This window comes from Phacochoerus africanus, chromosome 4 (assembly GCF_016906955.1).
Source record: "Phacochoerus africanus isolate WHEZ1 chromosome 4, ROS_Pafr_v1, whole genome shotgun sequence".
Classification (NCBI taxonomy): domain Eukaryota; kingdom Metazoa; phylum Chordata; class Mammalia; order Artiodactyla; family Suidae; genus Phacochoerus; species Phacochoerus africanus.
In genome coordinates, this window is record NC_062547.1 from 125856569 (window position 1) to 125882043 (window position 25475).

At 43.0% G+C, this 25475-nt stretch overlaps 1 protein-coding gene across 2 annotated transcripts in view; it reads left to right on the plus strand.

Annotated features, from left to right (window-relative positions):
- Window positions 1–25475, plus strand: part of SNCAIP (synuclein alpha interacting protein) — a 161843-nt gene that overhangs the window by 72218 nt on the left and 64150 nt on the right. The window contains exons 2-3 of one of the 2 annotated variants that reach the window (XM_047778498.1): window positions 7490–7593; window positions 23634–23706. In XM_047778498.1, the coding sequence (XP_047634454.1) occupies window positions 7537–7593; window positions 23634–23706 (130 nt within the window). In that variant the 5' untranslated portion in view covers window positions 7490–7536. Of the gene's footprint in view, window positions 1–7489; window positions 7594–23633; window positions 23707–25475 lie in introns of those variants that run through there. The other variant, XM_047778499.1, reaches the window with a different exon arrangement.

Genomic DNA, 25475 nt, shown 5'->3' on the forward strand with positions numbered 1-25475 from the left:
TTGAGCTTTTCTTACGCAGCTACTCTGAGCATGGCTTCTTCCCTTCCTCTTCCAAAAATTATTTTATTTTATTTTTATTTTTTTGCTTTTTAGGGCCGCACCTGCAGCATTTGGAAGTTCCCAGGGTAGGGGTCGAATCAAAGCTGCAGATACCAGCCTACACCACAGCTCACGTCAACACTGGATCCTTCACCCACTGAGTGGGGCCAGGGATCGAACCCACATCCTCATGGATACTAGTCAGGTTGTTACTGCTGGGCCACAATGGGAACTCTCCCCCAAAGAATTTTAAACATTAAATTCACTTTAAATCACAAACACACACACACACGCATTTGAAAAGAACTTTTACCTCAGGGCTCAAAAACTAAGGTCCTTTCAGGCTCTGAGGTTCTGGTATAAGTTAATTCATTCTCAGTGTTAGATTTTAGAAATAATGACATTACCCCTAAATCATTTTTAAGAATTTTAAACTACAGGCTCGGGCTCAAAACTACAAAAAGACTATATTGTAAATCAACTATACCTAAAAAAAACAAAAACTATAAAAAGACCAATCTTTATGGGGATTTATCAGAACAATCCTGATCTCTAGAATGAGATTCTCGAGTACAGCAGTCTTTTGCTGGCCTTTCTAATCAGACATAAAGAAAGGTGGTCATGATCAAATCTTCTCTGAAGATGAAACATTAAACCAGGTGGCTATGGAATATAATGCTTTATAAGCCAGGTCAGGGATGCCTGCGGATAAGGCCAGAAGATACACAAAGGTCTCTATACTTTTCTTTCATGATGAAAATCATGCCTCCCATTCTCTTTAGACTCTGCTGGAGAGAGGAAAGTGCTGTTTGTTTGGAGTGATGGCTGGTAAACACCCAACGTGATACAAGCTCACGGAATTCTGACCTAGGTGGTTTAAAGACATGCCCAGGTTTCAGAACAGTCCAGGGGACAAATCAGAAGAGCTCTGGACTTGTTATTGGGAACTGGTTTGTCTGAGCTGGCTTTGCGCCTGTTTAGGTACATGACCTTGGCCAAAACCATCCTGAGTTTTGCCATCCTTAACATGGGAAGGATGTGATTGCAAATCACCATACACACCCACTGCCTCCCTCACAGAGTTGTAATAAAGTCAGTAAAAAAAGACTCGAAAAAATAAAATGTTTGATGTATTACCGTACCACTGTAGTTTGGACAAGCCGAGGTAAAGGAGAAAAGCAGGCGTATCATCAGAAGCCCAGCTGGGTGTGAGGCAATTCCAGAACCTCTCTGAGCCTTGATCTCCCTGTGTCCACAAAGGAGATTGGAAAGGTATTTGTTTCCTGTGGTCTTTGTGAAACATAACTGAGAGGGCACAGATGAACGCACCCAGCGCGAGACCTTGGTGTGCAGTTTTGCGTCACAAATGGCTGTGGGCATTCAGACTGGAAATGCAGCTCCTCTCCCCCGATGGGAGCTGAAGTAGGCTCCGTGTATCACACTGAAGTTTCCTGTTGGAGAGCCCCTACTCATTTGTACTTTCTCCGAACATGCCAGAAAATTTGCTCTTCCAACGTGTGCTCTGTTGACCCTCTGGCTTTGGAACGACTCTCCTGACCACTGTGCTTGTCAGCCCACCGTGGCCATCACCCTTCAAGACCCCTTTTTTTTTTTTTGAAGCAGAAACAGCTATGTTCAATCAGTGTTACCCATCCTTCTGGAAATTCCGCTTTAGAATTCTCACCGTTAGGCCTTTGCTCATGTGTAGCACTACCTGGCACACTTCCACCTGCCCCTGTAGCTCCCTCACTATCTGTACCGTCACCCTTCAGCTTTCAGCTGGGACCTCCCTCCTCTCCAAGGTCTAGGTTCAGGCTCTTGCATCTGTATTTGTCTTAACAATGACCACAGTATATTGCAGTGGCTTCTTTCCTTGTCTGGCTCCCCCTTGCACTGTGTGCCCGATACTGGCCTGGAGAGTAGCGTCAGTCTTACCCAGCAAGTACACATGGGAATATTCCATCAATGAAGAAGTGGATGAAATCCACACATCTTGTGCTCTCCCCATTTACTCCTCATGTGCACTTCTTGGCTCTCCTTCGGTTACCTCTTTCCAGTAGAAATTTCTTGCCTCTATCATTTTTCTGCTTCAAGACGAGGCGTTTAGTGACTACCATGCTTCTTGGCCACTGTTAAATCAAAGAGTGAAGGAAGCTGAATCCAACATTTGGAATGAGTTACTTCCTTGCCAGCCAAGCTACTGAGCCAACTGGGGACAGCATTTCATATATTCCACTTTTTTCCACCCAAGCCTTCCAGTACTTAGTTTATGATTTTTTTTTTGAGCTCTTATTATATGAAAGAAAGTTCAGTATCTATGTGTAGGCTTTCAAACTTTAAGTGCACCCACGTACAAATTTGGGTGTGTCTGTGTGTGTGTGTGTGTGTGTGCACATGTATGTCTGAGGGTGTAGGCAGTTGCTGTGCTTTCCCACGAATTAGTGAATTCAAGAGTAAAGAAAGAAGTTGTAATGCAAATCAACCGAAGTTACCTCATCACTGAATGTACCCTGCTCATTTATTTTGACAAGCCTAACTAACTTTTAATTACCAGGCCTCCTAGTACACTGGTGAATGTGGTAATAGTGACTTTGGCAGGAGAGGAGAAATCTGTGTAACATGAGCCTTTCGAATGAGTCCACGCTGACTCCTTATAAAAAAGAGTGAGGCAATTCATTTTAAGAAGAATTTCAGTAGAGCAGTTGATGTGCTCTGTGACTGTAGTCACAAATCAGTGTGCCTTTTCTGAGCCAAGCACACCAGAATGTATACATTCAATGAGAGTAGTTGCTCAAAGAAATTTTGTTGGCCACGCCAAGCCATTACCCAACAGATTCTTCAAAGTCTTCATTTGGAATTATTTTCGGAGTCCATTTTCAAGTCACTCTACAAATTTTTTTTGAAATGTCACCTGAAACTTATAATACTGGAGGGTGGAGGTTTATTTTAAAATTGATGCCTCCTTTTCATTTTTCACTTGGACTCCTAGTTACCTGGAGCTCTTTCCTGAGTCGAATCTTGCCTTGAAGGAAGCAGTTAGGCCGTCACTGAGGTCACCCATGAGAAGGTGACATGGTGTTGATAGACCCATTAGGCCGAGGAGCCCCTGCTGTACATTTTAATAGGCACTGAGGAGACTTCTGTGCTTGGCAGTTTATCAGAGTTCTGCGAGAGTAGCAAAAACCCTACAGACATAGCGCACACCGTTGATGTTCGTTACTGCTTTATTCTTGTTTTCTCCTCTAGCCAGCGTCAGTTTGGAGTTTGGGTAAAGTTTTTCCCGGTGCTTTGGGCATACCAAAAGAAGGGGTCACCAGTAGCTTCTACATGGCATGCAGGTCTCAGCCACCTTGCCCTGCGTCCCCACATTTTAATATTTGTATTCTTTTTCCTTCCTATAATTTTTCCTACCTAAAATAGTAAAGCTTGGCCATTGGAAAATGTTGCCTTTCCCTTTCTCTGCTCTCCCACCTCCCTACCCAGGCTCTTTCTTCACCTCTTTCCCTGCTTCATAAAAGGTTAAACATACCACATACCTACCTCAGTGCATCATAAGAAATTAAAACTTGCCAGTGTCAGTGAAGAGAAATTAAAAACCCAATTGAGCTTGAAATGGAATGAGTTCACCCGTCAGCAGTCCCTGAGGTAGACAGATCTTGTAAGAGGGGTGTGAGGGGAGGGGGAATCCATACAGAAGAGAGCCCTGGGAGAACCTGGGACAAGTGACTGCAGCTTGTGGGATGAGGGCCAGGGGTGAGGGCGCAGTCCGCATTCATGGACTGGGCTCTGAGAGCCCAGAGGGGTCCAGGGCCAACTATGATGTATAGCAATAAAAATCCCATGTAAAAGGTCTTTAGTGGGACTGCCTTTTCTGGAGAGGCTGAAAAATATTTTCCACTGAGGTGTCAACCCACTCTGGTCGGCCTGGAGCGGGGTTGGGCTTTTTGCATCCAAGCTGCTGGTCTGGCCACATGGAGGAGGGTCTCCACCTTTTTTTTGGGCTTGTCCTTGACCCAGCTTCCACCCTCCCCGCTCCGGTCACAGCTGTGAAATGGCACCATGTAACCGCGTGACACCAGTGACAACAAGGCAAGGGTCTCTCCTTCCTCCAGTTGTAAAATGAAGGAAACTGTAATCCCTACCTCGTAACATTTTATTATGTTTGTGAAGGTTTTCTTTTACTCGACTAAGAGATAAAATGGAGGCTCTGGAAAAACTCAAATTGGAACATGCTGGTAGTTTGCATCGTATTTTGTTTTGCTGCTGTTGTGGTATGCGAATTTAAAACAATCGCAGAATACAGATGCAACATTCGAATACAAATGAACTAAATATCGTTTGGCAGGAGGCACCAGTAAGGAAATGGAGGAGGATGGCACTTAGTATTTCATACTGAATTCCTTGGGTGGGTCAAAGACTCAAGGGCCCCCAAGGCCAGGCAGGGAAGAGCCCATGGGGAGGGGGCTGGCAGGCTGGGGTGCCCGTGCCGCCCAGCCAGGTGGGGCAGCTGCAGTGCAGCTCCAGCCACTTGTCATCATGGGGAACACAGACCTGTGCTGCCAGAGCTTCAGATATTTTTTGAAGTGAAGCCAGAGATCCAGAATTTTATGTGAAATCACCAAGGGTCTGCACGTTGGCAACAGATTCCATTTTGGGGGGAAACACTGCTAGGGCCAAACACCTCACATCTGTGGGCCAGACTTGGCTCATAGGCCTGCAGCGTGTGCCCACTGTAGCTGTGCATCCCACCAGAGCCTCTGTGTCTCTCAGAGAGGGGGGCTCACTGGTCCCCACTGTGGGCTGCTGTGTGGGGTGGGACACAGCCTGGAAAGCATAATGAGAGAAGCACCTGCAGCTCAGCTCGGTTTCCTTATCATGCCGGACTGTTGCAGCAGCTGCTCTAAACCTGACCTCATCCCTTGCCATCACATCCCTAATTCCTCAGAAGGGAGTGCTAGAGGCTGCCATGTGCTCAGTGGAAGAGCAGATGGGGAAGGAAGAGGCAGCGTAATGATTGTTGGGACAACCATGGACTCACCTCACCCTCAACTGAAAAGAAGCAATTGATGTTGGGAAGGTGGCCAGGATTGGTGAACAACAGCGATTTTGCACATTATACATAAGGATATAATACTTTCAAAGTGGCACCTTGAAAGAAATACACATTGAAACCAGACAAAAGGAATTGTGTTGCAGATAGAATAAGGCATTTTAAAGGAGTCACCATGGCTCCCCAGGTAGCCCCCCTGTGGGGGTCCATTGGGAAGCAAAGGGGAGTCCTGCCCCTCTTAGACCCCTTGTCTGAGGCTGGAACATCCAACTAGACAAATATGGCCTTTCTCTAATGGGCTGTAACTGTGATAACTCTTTTTTTCTGGCCTATAGATTAAAGAATCTCACTACCAGGCCTCCATGTCCACATACAAAGATTTTCTACTTTACGAGCATGATTTATATTATCCCCTGGTTATGTTCCATTAGAATGGCTCTGCTCAAGTGGAAATCACCCTTCATGTTGTCAAGAACACCTCAAACAGGGACTCGATTATTTATTATTTTGCTTAGCTTAAGATGTGTTCATTTGCATTTTATATTTCCGTATATTTAAAGATGCACTTGGTCTCCAGCCTTGACTCATGTTTTTCTACTTCATGTCATGTTGCTGTGTTCCTGGTGATACTGTGTTGGTCCATACCCCTTCCTGACACCCAGAATCACCTTTGTGCTGCCGAAGTCTTGGGAATAGACTCTGTGAGTCAGCAGTTCATTGTGGGGTACAGATTCAGTGAAAATAAATTGGATTGGAAGAAAATCTGTTAGTTGACAAGCTGGAATCCAGTGTCTGGATTTTCTCAGAATCTACCAGAATGGAAGAGAAAGTTACTTTGAGTAATTTGCAAGTATGAATGTGCGTATTTTTCTAAAAAGCTTTGTGAGGATTAGAGGAAAAATGATAATTTTTTCTTTACCAGCAGTTTGCTTCAGGACCTATTTTTAGATTTCTGTAATAATAAAATTTGGTATATAGATATCAAATACACAATGGTTTTCTTTTTATTTTAAACCTTACTGTGATTTCAGAAGAACTTTTAGTATTTATTCTAAATGTATAATCTCATTTGCACACAGTAATCCTTTCTTGGATCAACTCTGTATCCACTATAATTAAAAATATGTAAAAATGATACATGCCTTTAGGAAGGGAAGGAAGGGGAAACACTGAAAATTGAGGCAAATGATGGATATGAGGTGTGAAATGGCAGGTGACCTTTCCCCTTTTGTTGTAATTAGGCTATTTGTGTGGGGTTTTTTTAAAACCTCAAAATGAGAAATTGATGCCTTCAGTGTTAGTTTCCTTTTAAAAACCAAGTATTTTTATACTCTTGATCTTGTATTGATAAGCTCATTTTCGTCAGCCTAGATTTATTTTCACTTCCCCATAAGGTATTCCTCACACTTTGACAGAGTACCCCTTTGTTAGAGCTCCGAAAGAGGAGAAAATAAATTATTTCAGTTACTCAAGTGTGTGTACATAAGACAGTTGTTATAATAAGAGAGCTCAGTTACGGGAAATGGACTCTTTTTTCCATATCTGAGAGTTTGCTCTGTAGAAGATAACCACACAGCAAGGCACTGCCAGAAGCTTTGTATTTCTGTTCTCGACATCTGTAGGTGCCAGCGCCTCCACCAGTGGTGATGATGATAAGTGATGGGAAAATGAACTGGGAGATGATGTATCTTCCTTGACAGATTTAAAGAACTGCCACAGGCAGCCCCCAGGCAAGTGCTGACTCAGGACGTTCTGGCGCCTGTGTTGGGTCACTCTGGCACCGTCAGGCAAAGCTGTTAGAAGTAGAGGGCAATGTAATAACTCTGTGGTTTAAATCTGTACTTAGATCTTCTTGAGGCGACAACTGGAGGTTGTACCACAAATTCTGAAATATCCATTGCTGTTGGCTAGTTGGTATCTGCCCTGTCCTTAATGTTGTTAATATGGAGATCCATGTTTCATTACTCCATACCCAGGATCCAAGGATATGCCCACATAAAACACCCGAATGGGCTTGTCCTAAGATTTCAAGGTTTGCTCCCCATCTGCGCAGCCCCTGTTTAAAGCAGGGTGTGGTATTAGATGTGGGCTGAGTCAATCTTAATATTGATCTCAAGGGAAGGGTCTGTCATGAGTTAACTGCTCTAGCAAAGACAAACGGGTACAAATGACATAAAGCAAGGACCATGGCCACTCAGGGGGAAGCTGCCAGGGGAGCCTGGGGGAGTGATGCTTACCGCTTCTGAAAAGCCAGCCTGAGGACGTTCGAAGGGAGGAAGTGTTCTCAAGCTCAGCCCTAGCACTCAATTAGCTTTCCTGTTTTGCCTAAATATTAGTACAATTTGGGATTATAAAACAGCTAACCTTTTTGCTTTTCTTTTGTGCTCCTATTTTGTCCAGGGCTTTATAAGTATTTGACCTTTACTCAAAATGTGCAGAGAAGAATAATGGAAGCCCCTGAATACCTTGATTTGGATGAAATTGACTTCAGCGATGACATCTCTGTAAGTATTGCTACTTGCACATAATGCTTTCAGGGCGTTCTGCCTTCATCTATCTGGGTTCCTTTCTTTGCTGTAGTTGATACACACCTAGACTCTTCTAACCAAGTTTAGAAATTGACAGCAAAAATCCTGTTGTGGCAAAGTGTGGTTTTAGGGCCCCATGGCCCAGGAAGTGAATCCTACTTAATTTTGCATGAGCTTGGGTGAGAAAGGCATTTACCCCTACTGGACCTCCCCTTCCTAATCTGCTTTATTGTTGTCAAAATTATTCACTGAATAAATTGATAAGGTGTCTGCATATAGTAGGCACTTTCATTAACTTATCTATTTACAAAATTAACCCTATCAATGTCAGTCGCTTTTATGTGACTGGCTCTGCCACAGCCTGCATCCTCTAGCATTCACAAGGACATGGACTGAAGGATGACCAAGTTATTAATTTATGGACAGTGAGAGGCATCCTTTCAGTCACGGGAGGTGTCAAAACACAGATTGGACACTGGTTGGAAATACTGAGGAAGAGTCGTGCATTGATAAGGAGGGGACGGGCTGACCACTAAGGCCCTACTTAATCTGTGGGCTGATGAACTTCCTGGTTCCCACAATAACTGCAAACTTCCTGCTGCCTCCAGCTTAACTCCTGGCTGCTACAAGTGGATCCTCTACCTGTACCTTGCTTAGAGCTGCATGTGACTTCCCCTGGGCCACGTGGTCTATTCTGCCAGAGGCCAGCCAGCAAACATGGTGGCCTCTCACACCCTAGCTTAAGTGGGTTGACTCTCAGGGTATGTGTTGAGAAGGTTGTTGTTTCTAAACTAGTGATAGAACTTTTCTTCCCAGGAACACCAAGGGCATGATTTCTGACTTGACTTTCCATGGATTTCTCCGTATTTTGCTCGCCACTGGCAGTTGTCTAAAAACATGGGCTTTGGGAGCTCCCACTGTGGCATAGCGGAAACAAATCTGACTAGGAACTGTGAGGTTGTGGGTTCATCCCTGACCTCGCACAGTGGGTTAAGGATCCAGTGTTGCCGTGAGCTGTGGTGTAGGTTGCCGACGTGGCTCAGAACTGGCGTGGCTGTGGCTATGGCGTAGGCCGGCAGCTGTAGCCCTGATTAGACCCCTAGATTGGGAACTTCCATATGCTATGGGCGCAGCCCTAAAAAGCAAAAAAAAAAAAAAAGTACTCTGCAAGAATTGCATTACTGGGATGCATTCAATGTTATCACCTATTTTATGCAGCCATGGATGAATCTTCATACCTTTCCCTCTTTGTGAATTCAGCCTTTCCCTATTTACGCTTTCACACAGTTTTTATTAGTCTTCATAAAGACCAGTAGGAAGTGAGGGTACCTCTCTTCTCCTCTCTCCCTTTTAAAATCATGATGTTTGACTTAAATGTGGATCAGAGCATGGTTCTTTCATAACCATTCCCCTCCACGTGTTTTGAGCTGAGTAGGGAAAAGCGAAGCAAGTGAATGATGATGTGGGAGTGGGGGTAGGGAGGAAGGTGTTTCAAGAAAGGGACACGTGTTATGATTATCAGTTTGGGGTAGCTCTCTGAGTCTATACAATGAAGTTACGTTTTAAGAATGCAGGCTTTAAAGGCACCAGTCTGGGCTCCGGCCTCGTTCTGACCTTTGCTGGAGGGAGCACAGTAACTTCCCCTTTCTGAGATACCCACCTGATTTTTAAAGTTGTTTTGAGGATTGAGTGAAAGAATAATATCTGGGAAACACTTATCTTGGCACAAGTAAGTTGCTCTTAAAACTGGTAGCTTTTGTTATTATTTCAATGAATACTACCATAATATTTATATGACCAATGGTGAAGAAAGAACTCCAGGGAAAAGACCAGGCATCATGTCAAGACTTAAAAAAAAAAAAAAATACAATAGAGCAGTTGTATTTATAGAGGAATCATCTGGCAGTAGCCCATAATTTTGATGAATTAGGAATCTCTACTTGAAAGATAATAAAACATGTTAAGCAATAACTGAAGCTGTCTAGCAAATTAGGACACAGGATTATGCAATAGTTGAGCTTCTATAACCTGACCACTCTGAAACATAAATATCTCCATGTGTAATTGTGTAACTGCACTTAAACTTTCCCCTCGAAATATATTCCTATTGTTTGGATCTTTAACCTGCATTTAGACTGAAATCAGGAGGGAAGAGCATGAAATTGCATAGAATTGTTCCAATAATGATAATGATTAACACTTACTGAGCACTTCTCCTGGGGGATAGTCATTATCTTATTTAATTCTCACAACAATCCTGTGAAGAAGGGAATATTACTATCTTTTACTGATGAGGAAACTGAGGTGTGGAAATGTAGTAGAACTTGCCCAGAGTCACCCAGCTAATTAGGAGCACTGTCTCTGGAATATCCACTTTCATTTTTTTTTTTTTTTTTGGTCTTATTTTAGAGCTGCACCCTCGGAGTATGGAGGTTACCAGGCTAGGGGTCTAATTGGAGCTATAGCTGCCGGCCTGTGCCACAGCCACAGAAACTCCAGGTCTGAGCAACATCTGTGACCTACACCACAGCTCACAGCAATGCTAGATCCTTAACCCACTGAGCGAGGCCAGGTTTTGAACCTGCAACCTCATGGTTCCTAGTTGGCTTCATTTCCTCTGTACCACAATGGGAACTCCTGTTCTTTTTTTTTTTTAATAATTTTTATTTTTTTTCCATTATAGCTGGTTTACAGTGTTCTGTCAATTTTCTACTATATAGCAAAGTGAACCAGTCACACATACATGTATACATTCTTTTTTCTCCCATTATCATGCTCCGTCACAAGTGACTAGGTATACTTCCCAGTGCTATACAGCAGGATCTCATTGTTTATCCATTCCAAAGGCAACAGTTTGCATCTATTAACCCCAAGTTCCCAGTCCCTCCCACTCCCTCCCCTTCCCCTTCGGCAACCACAAGTCTGTACTCCATGTCAATGATTTTCTTTTCTGTGGAGAGGTTCACTTGCACCATATATTAGATTCCAGATATAAGAGATATCATATGGTATTTGTCTTTCTCTTTCTGGCTTACTTCACTCAGTATGAGAGTCTCTAGTTCCATCCATGTTGCTGCAAATGGCATTATTTTGTTTTTTTTTATGGCTGAGTAGTATTCCATTGTGTATATGTACCACATCTTCTTAATCTATTCATCTGTCAACGGACCATATTGTTCGTGTATAATGACTTCATGGGGAAAGCAGTAGAGAAAACCTCTAAAATATTGAAATACTTGTTCTCAGCCTGTTTAGGTAACCTAGGAGCAGTAAATTTACAACTGCCCTAAGGGCTCAATGGAGATAATTCAGATGCTAATGTTGAAAAAAAAACACCCAAACCCAAAGATGTGTTCAACTTGCTAATTCACTGGTATAACAAGAAATGTAGTTTCCCATAAAGATGCCTGTATCGTTAGGATTCTGTAAATCTCCTTTTCTGGCAGCCCTTAAGCTTCTTCCCTGGTTTAGTGGCAGGAAGGGGGAAGAAGAATGCACAGTGCATTTGAAAAAATGTTTACTGAAAAGATGCCCCGGTTTAAAACTCCTCTTCTTATTCTCCAGCCATACCCCTTTTACGTATTACAGGGTTTCTGTTTCATGATTTTCCCCTCTGGTCCTGAGCCTGGTTCTTGTTTTAATTAAAACACAAGCTGTATGTTGGTATTAAAAAAACAGCTAGAATTTTTTTGCTTTTACCTAATGAGACAAAACACAGAAGGCAATCAAATTATTTTGAAGTTTCCCAGACTCAAAAATAATGCTCATCTTTTGCAAAACACAGAGTTTAAACTATACATTCTTGTAACGCTTCCATCTGAAAGGGTGGAACCTTGTATAATAACTGAAGATCTGTGAGGGAGAGATGACGACACACATAAACATGGGGCTTTTCAAAGTAGGGCTTTTCTGTCACTGCAAATGTGTTTACAGATTTCCGTCTTTATTCCTATGGAACCAGATCTGTCTTAAAAAAAGAAAAATGCTCTGGAATATTATTTTACCATTGGGTTCTTAGTAGCCGTGATGTATTTATTTTATTAGGAGAGGCCAAATTTGCTCTTCTCAAAAATAGTATCATACGTGGGACTGAATAAAGCAGAGGCCAAACCACAGATCCACTGAAGAGCTTCACTTATGAGCCATCAAATGTTGGCTGTGCCACATACCACACTGAACTCTTTAAATCGTCAGTCTTGTTTAAGCCTCGCATCAACTCTGCAAGGCAGGCCCTATTTTTATCCCATTTGGCAGATGAAAAAAAAAAATGAGAATCAGAGAGATAGTATGATTTTTCACAAGGTTACAAAGAGATAAGTGGCAGGGTCAGGATTTAGATACAGATCTGTCTGAGCGCATTACTCTCTCTCTTCTGAGCATCTTGGTTGAGTAGAATTATCCCTGGACCAGTCACCTCATCCATCACTATCCCCAGTTGTCACTGAAGCGATTGCAAACCGCTTCCTGGAAGTAAAGGAGTTGGTGTATAGTGCAAATAAATAAAATATAACAAGCTAAGATAATTTCATTGTTTCTCAACTTTTCCATCTGTAAGGTAATAATAATCCATCTCTACCTATGGTCCCAGGTTTCATGGAGAAGATAAGAAAATGTATATCTATGTACATATGTAAATACACATGCTCATATTTATATACAGACACAAATACATGTATATGTATATACATACCTACATGTACATATAAACATATACATGTACATGTAAATACATACACACAGGCATATATGCACACATACAGAAATAGAATAAAGTGCAATGATCTATTCCTCAGCACAGGAATTTTTGTTGCTTTTCTGTGTCACCATGGCTGCAGCTTTGGTGAAAGTTGACATTTTGGGGCAACTGCATAGCCTTTTTTTGGGTGCACATCAAATGAGATCAAGACACGTAAGTGTCCTTCCACCTGCTTACCCCCTTTGACCCAAGCCCTTGCAACCCAGCCCAATAGCACAGCCTTAAGTGGATTCATTTTCCTAAGATGCTTAAACCACTGTCTGGTAGAAAAATAAATTCTTTCGGCAAATAAAATCACTTTCAGAGAGTTTTCACATTTTTCCACAGGGCATCACTTGCACTAAAATACCTGCCCCCTCTCTGTTTTGTGTGCACCATCTTTTGCTCAGCTCATTCCACTGACACTTCCCAGATTTCATTACATTGGAACCAAGACCTTGCGAAAGGACATGTGGAACTTATCATGTGGGCTCAGGCACTGAGTTGGGGCAGGTAAAGAATACACCTCCTGTTCCAGTTTTAGGTGTGGAAAAGACTAGAAAGATGTCCAAGGTACAGAGAACCTGGCTCGTCTCTCCTCTCTAGCAAGGAATTGTCTAAAGCCCTGTCGTACTTTCCTCTGTGCTTCCTTGAAGGTGACCAAGACATTTAGGTGGTTTCTTTCTTTGTTTTTTTTTTTTTTTTTGTCTTTTGTTAGGGCTGCACCTGCGGCATATAGAGGTTCCCAGGCTAGGGGTTGAATCAGAGCTGTAGCCACTGGCCTACACCACAGCCACAGCAATGTGGGTTTCAAGCCGTGTCTGTGACCTACACCACAGCTCACAGCAACGCCAGATCCTTAACCCACTGAGCAAGGCCAGGAATCAAACCTGCAACCTCATGGTTCCTAGTCGGATTGGTTTCCATTGCACCACGGCGGGAACTCCTAGATGGTTTCTGATTGTCTCCATCCCTTCCTCACAGCCCAGTCTGTCAGCCCTGCCCTCGAGCAGTCGCCGTGCTCCTATCTACGTTTAAACTTTCCTTAATGTGTCTCAATATGATCTATTTTTGTCACCTGTTCAGAATGTCTCAACTTTTTGTGATGTCTTGTATTCAAGTCTAAATTACTTCTCCTTGGTCCCTTCTCCAGCTCCCCATTATCCAAAGCCCTACACTTGTTCTGACATTGTATGTGTTACCTTGTTTTCTTAATACCCACCAGGAAAGAAATTAGGGATAATCTCATCGAGACAAAATGAATTGTAAATTCATGTCCCGTGACTAGTGTTAGAGTCCAGGTCTAGAACCCAAGTCCCCAGACCCTGAATCTTGGACCTGACTGACATTTCTACCTGAGAAGAGATCTTTCTTCTAGATAGAGTGATTTCCAAGCAGAATGAGCAACTGCCAGATTTTTTTTTTTTTTTTGTCTTTCTGCCATTTCTTGGGCCACTCCCGTGGCATATGGAGGTTCCCAGACTAGGGGTTGAATCGGAGCTGTAGCTGCCAGCCTATGCCAGAGCCACAGCAACTCGGGATCCAAGCCACATCTGCAACAGACACACAGCTCACGGTAACACTGGATCCTTAACCCACTGAGCAAGGCCAGGGATCGAACCCGCAACCTCATGGTTCCTAGTCGGATTCGTTAACCACTGCGCCACGACAGGAACTCCCAGATTTTTTTTTTGATGGCTCCTCTCTTATTGCGAAGGTAGCCCTGAAAGTTCTCATCATGACTACCCTGAAAGTAGTCATGGCATTCGTTAATTAGATTGGCTGTGCAGGTTATTTATACAGACAGTTTACCATTTATGAACAACTAGATTTTATATCAGTCTATTCACCAGGCATATATTAAACATTTACAGTGCACCACGCATGGGTTTAGGCTTGGGGTAAGTGACACTGACTTGTTCTGTGCTCTCACAGAGTTTACAGTACTGTATGTTAACAATTGAACATATTATAAAATGTCAGGTTAACTTAATGGTAGGTCACATTTATACAATATCAAACTTTTTGCTTTCTTTTCTTTCTTTTGTCTTTTTAGGGCTGCACCTGGCAGCATATGGAGGTTCTCAGGCTAGGGGTCTAATTGCAATGTCAGATCTGAGCTTCATCTGTTACCTAAACCACAGCTCATGGCAACGCTGGATCCTTAACCCACTGAGCGAGGCCAGGGATCGAACCTGTGTCCTCATGGATACTAGTCAGAGTTGTTTCCCCTGAACCATGATGGGAACTCCTCAAACTTCTTTCTTGAAATCAGTCTTTATATTTTGGTCGTGATTGATTATTGGCTCACAATTAAAACTAGACAATCATTGAAGTCAAAAAAGGTTTATAGTCAGCCTTCTGCCCTACTGCAAGATAACTTTCTTTTATAAATCTTCAATAATTTGTAATTTTTGCCTCAATATTTACCATTGTTTTGCCTTCATTTATTTATTTATTTATTTCAGCCACACCCATGGCACATGGAAGTTCCCAGGCCAGGGGTGGAATCTGATCCACATCTAAAACCTATGACACAGATGTGGCAGCACTGGATCCTTAATTTGCTGTGCCACAGCAGGAGCTCCATCTGTTGAACATCTTTGTCAGTGTCCTTGGCTTCATTTTTAAATGCTCACTTTTGATACTTTTGACAATAATAGTAACATTTATTGATACATTACTATGCATCAGACACTAGTCCTGATGTTTCACATTATTAGCTCATAATCTTCACAGCCACCTTCTGATATTGATACCATTAGTACCTGTTTACAGATGAAGAAACTGATGCTATACAGAGATGAAGTCACTAAGATTAATTAGCTAGAAAACTTTGAAACCAGGATATAGCATGTGCAGTCTAGCTCTAGAATCCACATGTGCGACTGCTGCATTAAAATTGACTTCTGCTCGGTCACTTCTGGCCATTCTCATTCACTCACATCTTTTCCCATCTATGACTACTTCTCACAGTAGAGGGAGATCATTCAGTACTGTGCTCTTATCAGCTTTACCCAAGTGGGTCTTTGGCTCACTACACATATTAGCATTATAATAGAGTTGGTCCTGGTATAGTCTTTTTTTTTTTTTTTTTTTGACCACACCTAAGGCATGTAGAAATCCCTGGGCCAGGGCTCAAACCCTCACCACAGCAGTGAGCCAAGCCACTGAAGTGATAACACTGGATGCTTAACCAGTGCCACAAGAGAACGCCCTGGAATACTCTTAATATGGTCAAAATGAATTACTCAGTTTTCCCAGATACCAACCACAAGCCATGTTTCAGCAAAAAAGACTTTGAGGATTATTCATTTTTTTTTTTTGTACCTCTTGGAACATAAGATAAAAACAGAACAAGAGCAAAAACCAAATGCATTTGAAAATGGGAATGTTTATAATAATTTTCTTTAGATCTTGAAAGGGTAAAGAAATGTATTTAAAGCAGACTGGAGGAGTTCCCGTTGTGGCTCAGCAGGTTATAACTCTGACTAGTATCCATGGGGATGCAGGTTCAAGCCCTGGCCCCACTCACCAGGTTAAGGATCCAGTGTTGCTGCAAGATGTGGTGTAGGTCGCAGATGCAGCTTGGATCTGGTGGTGTTGTGGCTATGGCATGGGCCAGCAGCTGGAGCTCAGATTCAACCCTTAGCCTGGTAACTTCCATATGCCATGGGTGTGGCCCTAAAAAGCAAAATCAATCAATCAATCATTAAGACTGGGATAGATATTTGAAAATGTAGATCACCAACATCTTATGCAGAGATGGAGGTTAAAACTGTGGGAGTCATAAGGTCACTGTGAAACATGGAATGTGGAAAGGGAAGAATGTTTTAAAACAAAGGAACTGTACATCCCATGAGGTAGGAGGAAAAAGAGGCTTCTACAAAGGAGACTGGAAAGGAGTTTTCAGAGATACAAGAGGAAAATAGAAAAAGAGGAGAAGGGATGATTTAAAGAATTTAAAGAAGGAAATGGTCAGTACTGAGAGATAGGTTGCTAGAAAGAAAAAGGTTTGAAAAGTGCCATTGGATTTTCCAGTTAAAACTCATTAGTGGCCATAGTAAGAGCAGTGCCCACAGGTGATGGCACAGATGCCATGCCATTGTGGCTGGAGGAGTGAATGCAGAGGGGAGGAAGCAGAGACAAGAACCAAGGCAGTCCTTTCAGAGAAGATGTCTGTGAACATGGGAGCAGGAAAGTCCACTCATGGCCCACTGAGGAGGCAGTGGGTCTTGAGGTGCCCAAGGTGCTTGTTTAATGTTACAGGATCAGAGCAGGGAACTGATATTAAGAAAGTAGCTGAAGATGGAGTTCCCATCATGGCGCAGTGGTTAACGAATCCGACTAGGAACCATGAGGTTGTGGGTTCAATCCCTGGCCTTGCTCAGTGGGTTAAGGATCCGGCGTTGCTGTGAGCTGTGGTGTAGGTCGCAGACATGGCTTGGATCCCGCGTTGCTGTGGCTCTGGTGTAGACCGGTGGCTACAGCTCTGATTAGACCCCTAGCCTGGGAACTCCATATGCTGCGGGAGCGGCCCTGGAAAATGTAAAAAGACAAAAAAGAAAAAAAAAGAAAGTGGCTGAAGAGAAGGAGAGAAAAGGGGATGATGGCAGCACATGAGTCTGAGGGATGGAAGAGGAGGAGATCCGAGCACAAGCAGAGGTCAGCGATAAAGGGGTGGAGTGTTAACACCACATCCCCAGAGAAAGGAAAATAGTATGATGTGTTGAGGACACTCCTTCCTGAATTGAATGGTCAGACTGTTGTGGGGGGGGGGGGGGTCACAATTTTAGGAAAATATTGTGCTTCTAAAAATCTCACTTCAGGAGTTCCCGTTGTGGCACAATGGTTAACGAATCCGACTAGGAACCATGAGGTTGCGGGTTCGGTCCCTGCCCTTGCTCAGTGGGTTAAGGATCCGGCGTTGCCGTGAGCTGTGGTGTAGGTTGCAGACGCAGCTCGGATCCTGCGTTGCTGTGACTCTGGTGTAGGCTGGCGGCTACAGCTCCGATTCAACCCCTAGCCTGGGAACCTCCATATGCCGCGGGAGCGGCCCAAGAAATGGCAAAAAGACAATAAATAAATAAATAAATAAATAAATAAATAAATAAAGTAAAAATCTCACTTCAGCTGTGTGAGCTTTCACTACTAGGTTCACATGTATACATTTTTGTCATTTTATTGTGTGACCACGGAGACGCCTGCTCAAATTTTGGAAAGCTGGGTGAGAAATCCTGAATTTCAGGATTTGGATGACCGTCTTAATTATTTCTTTTGGAAACTTAATGAGACATTAGTTGTCAAAAAAAAATCTGTAGCTTGAAAAGGTGCTTGAGATTTTAGTTCTTTCGTTTTCTGTAGCTTATGACCATTGGAGTAACGTCTGCTTGTTCACCCAACTGGCTCCACTTCTCAGGAGGAAGGGCCAAAGCTTTTCAGTCCTGAACAGTTTCTGGGGTGGTCAGAGATCCCCAAAGCCCAATGTAGAAATCACGGTCTGTTATTATGAATCCTGAACATATTCAAACTGTTTTGCATGGCAGGGTGACAACTTTGGCGTAAGCCAGAATGTATAGGATTGTCTTACGTCATAGCAGCTCTATGTAGTTTCCAAAGCTAGGGTTCGGTGTCTGGTCTTGGCCATGGCCTCTCTGGGATGAAGAAAGACGAAGGAAACCGAATAATGTGCTGGAACAGGCTGGACTGTCCTTTCTTTCCTTCCCAGTCCCAGCATAGCCCGCCTCTTCCTGCCTCCTCAGTTCTCAAGCCTTGATCTGCTGAGCTTCAAATCATGAGAGGGATGGAGATGAGGAGGGAGGGCCTGTGGTACCCACGTGGAAATGCGTTAAAGAGACCGGATCATTTAACATCACTTCACAGCTTGCAGGTTGACTTCACATACATTATCTCATATGGTTATCTTTGTTTTCGAGATAAAGGAACTGAGCCCCAGAGATAGGCAATGATTTATTTGTCCAGAAATACCAAGTTAATCAATATCATAACAGGACTCAAATCCAGAGCTTCTGGCTCCAAATCCATTGTTCTTTATACAAAAAGCTAAGGCATCAACCAGCATACGTGTTGTTACTATATTAGAAGGGCTTGTTCTTTTAAATATATCATGATTACTTTGCTAGACTGATAGTTAAGGGATTTTCTGAGAAGATTTGTGCTATATACATATTAACTACTATCATTATCTATTATCATTGCTACTAAAATTATAGGCTACACAAGAGAATTCATTTTACTCAGTTCAGTAATTACCTAGTGTCCCTGGTAAATAAGATATTGTCCACACCCTCAGTAAGCAGAGAAAGAAATTACACATATAGGTGAAATGTCTTGTGATAGACTCTTTAATGGACCCAACATAAGGAAATAAAGGGCAGTGGTTCTTAAACTTCATATGCATCAGAATCACATGAGTGGTTTGTAAAAACACAGATTGCTGGGCCCTGCCCTTAAAATATCTGGGATAGGGCCAAAGAATATGAATTCCTAACAAGTCCCTATATGGTGTTAATGCCGTTCATCTGAACACCACACTTTGAAAGCTGGGTTAAGTTCTGTCTAGGAGGGTCAGAAAAGATATTGCAGGGGTATCCACAAGAAATTTAGTATGACTACAGTCAAAAGAGGAGCACAATGAGAGATGTGTCTGAGTTCATGGAGGGCTACATTCCATGCTAAGGTATATATGGCTCTTCTCCTACAGGCTATGCGGAGCCACTGAAGGATTTGAAACAGAAGCATCCTAGTCAAATTTGCATTTTAAAAAGCTTGGAGTTCTCGTCGTGGCTCAGTGGTTAATGAATCCGACTAGGAACCATGAGGTTTCGGGTTCGATCCCTGGCCTTGCTCAGTGGGTTAAGGATCCGGCGTTGCTGTGAGCTGTGGTGTAGGTTGCAGACGCGGCTCGGATCCCGAGTTGCTGTGGCTCTGGCGAAGGCCAGTGGCTACAGCTCTGATTAGACCCCTAGCTTGGGAACCTCCATATACCATGGGAGTGGCCCAAGAAAATGGCAAAAAGACAAAAAAAAAAAGAAAAAAAGAAAAAAAGCTAATTAATTCTAGTGTAAATATGGCGTGTGGAGTAAATTCCCACTTAGCTCTAAATGTGAAAGAACTCCTTTGATCATCTATAATATTATGTCCAGGGATCCTAATACCGCTTAGTATTTCAGTCAAACAGTTAATAAGTCATTGTGTTCCATGCCTATGTACAAGTCCAGAATATCCTTTCCCTCGGGCACTTGTGGGAACAGGCACACAAGTGTTGGCAAGCAAACAACAGAGCACAAGAGCACAGGGAAGGTAGGTTTGTTTTTGTTTTTTTTTTTATTAAGGGCAGATAGAAAGTAAGGTCAGTAAGGACTGAAGCAATGGGTCAGCCAGGATTTCACGGGGAGTGCAGAACTCAAGTGGCCTTGCAGAGCAGTGGCATTTGCCTGGCCAGAGGAAGGCATCACAGGTAAGGAGGTAGCCTGGGGTCAAGGAACTGAAGGGGAACTCAGCTTTGCATGCACATGGACATTGAAGAAGCATAGATAGCTGTTCACCCTTTGGCAGGGGCTTTTCTTGAGGCCTGATGGAGGAGTGGAAAAGAGGTTTGGATCAAAAAGGCTGTTTCAACAGGGAATTATTTCTGGAAGATTTTTAGAAAAAGAATAAATTAGAGAGCAACATAGAGACAGGAAGTATAATACTCCTCAGTCATCTGTAAGCCCCCCTCCTCTCTTATCACCCAAGGATAATAGGAATCAAGGGAACAGAATTTAAAGGCTTAGACTGGGGTCCAGAGACAGGAAAGATACATTGGGCTTTGGTTCTGTTAGGACCAAAAGAACAGTATTCACTGCCTTGGGAACTGGGCATTGTCCTAAGAATGAGCTGGATTGGTGACCCGACAGCTCCTTATAAAAGGCCATCTGTCCTGTGAACTGAGATGAAGGCCTGGGAAGTCTTCCCTTTCAGCTCTGAGATGCTATGACAGGTCACTTGTGAAGGCGGACGTCCTGAGTCATTTGCTTATTCCCAAATGTGCAGACTTGAACAATTTTTTTGTGTTCTGTGAATTGTGTTTCCTCCATATCACAACTTAACCATCTATACACCATCCCCTTAAGGTTTACCATCTATCCAGATAGCAGTATTGGCACAGTATTGTGATGAAACAAATCCACAAGTGGATTTTTTTCCCTTTTGTGTCCTTATAAAGAATGGTAAATTTGTTCACAGTGTAGTTTGGAGTCATTGCTGAATATCTTACATTCCTTATGTGCTTATAACTTTGGTTTTCTGGCCAACACATCATCTTTTTTTTTTTTTTAGATTTCTGCACTTTTTTTTAAAGGGAGGCATTTGTTTGTTTGTTTGTTTGTTTGTTTATTGAGCCATGTTGAGCAATGGCTTGATGTGGGATCTCAGTCCTCAGACCAGGGATTGAACTTGGGCTTCAGTGGTGAAAGTGCCAAATCCTAACCACTAGACCACCAGGGAACTCCCAGATTACTATACTTTTTTGTTTCCATTACCAGGAACAGCACATGGACTTTTTTTTTTTTTAATCTGTTTTATTATTCCCAAAGAATTTAGATGGTTGTTTTCACAAAAGTGACTTCCTTTGGGAGCTCCCATTGTGGCTCAGCAGATTAAGGACCTGACATTGTCTCTCTGAGGGTGTGGGCTCGATTCGTGGCTCAGGTGGTTAAGGATCCGGAGTTGCCATCAGCTGCAGCATAGATTGCAGTTGTGGATCAGATCCAAGGTTGCCATGGCTGTGGTATAGGCCCCAGCTGCATCTCTGATCTGACCCCTCGTCCAGAAAATTCCATGTACCACAGGTGTGGCCAAAAAGAAAAGAAAGGTGATGGAGTTCCCGTCGTGGCTTATTGGTTAACTATTCCAACTAGGAACCATGAGGTTGCGGGTTCGATCCCTGGCCTTGCTCAGTGGGTTAAGGATCCGGCGTTGCTGTGAGCTGTGGTGTAGGTCGCAGACGCGGCTCGGATCCCGCGTTGCTGTGGCTCTGGCGAAGGCCAGTGGCTACAGCTCTGATTAGACCCCCAGCCTGGGAATCTCCATATGCCGCGGGAGTGGCTCAAGAAAAGGCAAAAAGACCAAAAAAAAACAAACAAAAAAAAAGTGATTCTTGTGTGACATGAGTGGAGAGGCCAATCTTCCAGGTGTGATGTAGGTTGAGGCAGTAGGTGGCGCTCAGCCAGGTTAGGCTTTGCCTGGAGCTCAGTCCCTGTACCAGCCAGGCAGCTTGTGTTGTTCAAATTTAAACCTCATCAAATTAGTGATTGCACATGATAGACCTTTGAGGTCACAGTGGAAGAGCTGAAGGGGCAGCTAATAAATGTGAGATCCTGGCATATCTGACTGTGGGGTGGGTGGTGGCAGTTAGGATGCACGTGGCTGGAAATGCAGATGGCAGCACACCCGGTTAATCCCACGCATATCATTAAGCCCCTTGAGCAAGTTACTGAACACCGTCGATCTCAAATTTTCCTCTTTCTGAAATTTTGCCTTGGAAGGAAAGGAGGAGGAAAAAAAAAGGAGAGAGGGTAAGACTTTGCCGAAGGGTGCTTTCATGGGGCGCATGGCTGGTGAAACAAAAGGCCCAATTTTAATTGAATTACAGACTGTGTAATTATTTAACCTGTACCAGCTGGTCTCAAGAAGCTACCAGATTTCCTTAGAGAGCTTGTAGTTGGCTAGAAACATAAGGTAATTTATTAGTAACAAGAAAAATGCCTTCCGTACCTATGTTACTCACCCCCCTCCCATTCCCAAAGAGAGTAACCTAAAGAGGAAAAAAAACCCTTGGAGTTCATTTTTGGCTTACGAGGCATTCCTCCCTCCCTGGAGTGTGTGAGTGGGTTTGCTAAAGCACCTGTAGCCTCTGGGGAAGGGCCAACATAAACAGGATGTTATTGCATCAGACAGGTAAGAGTCATTTCTTTAATTAGTCATCTGAGATTTCATTTTTCACTTGGAAGTGCTGGAAATTTAATTTGTTTGTGATGCACAATTGGTATTAGCTTCAAACTGACAATAGCTTCAACGGCCCCTCCTTCTGTCTTGCTGTCTTGATACTGTATGGAAAGCAGGGGGTAGGAGTGTTGGGGAAGAGGGGGCTTGATGTAGACACTGGGCTTCATCTATCAACATCAAGCAAAAACTAAAGCACCTTCTTATTGACAAATGTGTCCTGATTACACATTCCTCACTCGTAATGCTAGAATAATCCTAATGAGTTTCCCATGATCATTTTTCTTTTAGATTAAATGTTTTTTTCTCAGTCCCCCTCCCAGTTTTGCCACAGTGAAGTAAGCCATCCAGAACCCATGCCAATTTACATAAGAACATTGTTCTTAAAGGTACAGAGCAAAATATTTTTAGGAAGTTGTGTTTTATGAGTTGAAGTGTGATTGAAGACAGGCTCTGTCTTGGCCTTTGATTAAAGAAAGAGTTCCTTCTATTTATTTTGTTTTAAAACAGACTTCTCCAAAGAAAGATTGATGGGCATCAAATGCCATCCCCATACATCACAGCTATTGATTTTACATTTGCTGTAGCTCTTCTGTTTTATGCCCCTTTATGTCATAATTTGTGGTCCTGATAGCAGGCCCCTGAGTTGGCCTGGGACTGTGCCTGCAAGGTGGTTTCTTTCCATTCAAACTAATCTATGCATGAAACAGATGAGCTTTCAAACACAGAACCGTGCTCCCCTCACTTTTTATAGCATTATTCAGGTATTTCCCATGAAGAGTACAGCAAAATCTGTGGCAAGTGTCATCATTAGGGACGTGTCTCTAGTCCAATAGGTAGGCTCCTGGCTGTCCTGGATGCTGCAGAAAGCTGGGTGCTCTTTCTCCTGCCCCCCCCCCCCATATAGATTCACTCTTAGGATTGAGAATGCAAATAACATGGCCATCTTCTGGAAAGCGTCAAGGTCAGAAAGTTCTTCCATCTTGTACAAGTAGCAGAAGAGAGAGAATGTCTGCTGGCTACAGCCCACCTTGTTTGTTAAGGGAGTGTCCAATCCCCTTTTTAATGTACATGTACTTACAGGCTTAGCGGTAGAGTCTGGGATGCTGCCAGATCACCACACAGCCCGTTCAGGGTAAAACTAGATAGACTCTGCAGAGATACACGTTGTACTCAAATAGTATATCTTGTGTTTTGATATTCTGGTCAAATTGAGGGAATGTAATGCTCTTATTTTAAATTTCACACGCTGTCTCTCCTCTGGCTTCCCATTCAGTATTCAGTCACATCACTCAAGACCATCCCGGAACTGTGCCGAAGATGTGATTCGCAAAATGAAGACAGACCAGGTCAGTTTCGCTCCCCCCATCTCCCTCTCACCCTGACTTGCAGAGTATAGGGCACTCCTCCTGGAAGCTCTCTCGGCTCACAGAAGTTGCTCCTGCTTTCTCTTTTCTTCTTTTATGGCTTCTCCACTCACTCCCCCACCCTCAACAAGCAGATGTTAGGTCATCAGCCAAAGGCCAACTGGACAGAGAGGCCCCAACGAGGACCCAGCTGTATACAAATAAATGCAGGCGATCCTTGTGGCAGCTCCAAACCACAGAATACGCAGCAATTATGGAAAACCCGAGAAACCATTGGTGACAAAACATAATGATGCAGGCGCCAATAAAAAAATGTTGGATGTGTTTACTACCCATATGGCAAGGACAAGACTGGGGGATGGTGCTTTGCCAAAGTCTGAAACCCTATCAGGGATGCGACTTGATAGAATCTGCAGTAAGGCATACTGTAACAGTTAAGATTAAAGCAAAGCTTTGGAGTTTAATAGTGTAAACTAAACAGAGAATTATGGCATATAGATGAAAACCAGCTGGCTGACCTTTTCTCCCTGCACAGCCCCCCCACCCTTGACCAAAAAAAGTACATTCAGGGTTGTTTTTCCCCTCTGTAAATCAAATTAAGCCTCTCTGCTTTTCTCTCTGTGATAGGCAAGAAATGAAAATAAAAGAGGATATTGATGGGAATGATACCATAGCTTTAAACGAAGAAATGCCGTTTATTATTTTTTCCACGTAATTACTCTTAAGGCATCACCATTAACCTTGCCAAAGCTGGACCTCTGATAGTAACAAGAATCCTGAGAACCATGGGTGACGGAAGACTTAAGATAATATGTATCGTGCTTAAAAATAAATAGATGGCCCCTACCTGTGCCGCTACCAGAATTCTAGGCCTTTAGAACTGAAAGGACTGTACAAAACTAGTTTACTTTTCTCCTGGACTGCTTGTTTTCTTTCAACATTTTGTTTAGATGAGATGGGGAAAATAATTACTCTTTCTAGGTGAGTTTATCTCTGTGTTTTCGGGTGTGCGAGTGAACATAATGCTTCAATATTTGGTCAGAAACATCATAGAAGATATTTGTAAGTCCAAGTCCAAGTTTTCATTTACCTTCACTTAAAAAATCTTTTTATTTCAAACACACTCGTCATGTTTCTGCGGGGCTTACAGAGGCTTTGATCATAAGGCTTATCTCCTTAAAAGGCATGGCCAGATTCAAAGTTGAACCTCGGTCTGTGATCAGTGATGAAGGCAGGAGACGCCATAGCAGGCTCCCAGCCTCAGCATCCAAAGACCTCCGTCTGAGTCAGCACTCAGCCACTATCAGTTATATAGCCCTGAGCCTATGATTTGTTACCTACAAAATAAACTTCTGTGAATGTCACTAAGCTGCTGTTAAGATCAGAATTTGGTGGTGGTGTTATGAGGTACCTTGTAGATAGAAGGTTTTCTTTTTCTTTTTTTAATTGGAGGTGGGGAGTGAGAAGAAATAATAGCAAACACTTCTGTAGTTGTAAGTTGGAAGCTAGGTTGTAAGGCCTTTGCTTATATTAATTCAGTTAATCCTAAAATCCTTATGAGCTGAGCACTGTTCAGATGTTTATATTAGAGATGGGCAAACTGAGACACAGAGCACAGAAGTTATGTATCTTGACCAGAATTGCACAGCAGTTACATTGCATAGCTGGGACTCAGGCCTCAGGAAGTCTGCCTCTAGAGTCTGTTCATATATATATATGTGTGTGTGTGTGTGCGTGCATGTGTGTGTACA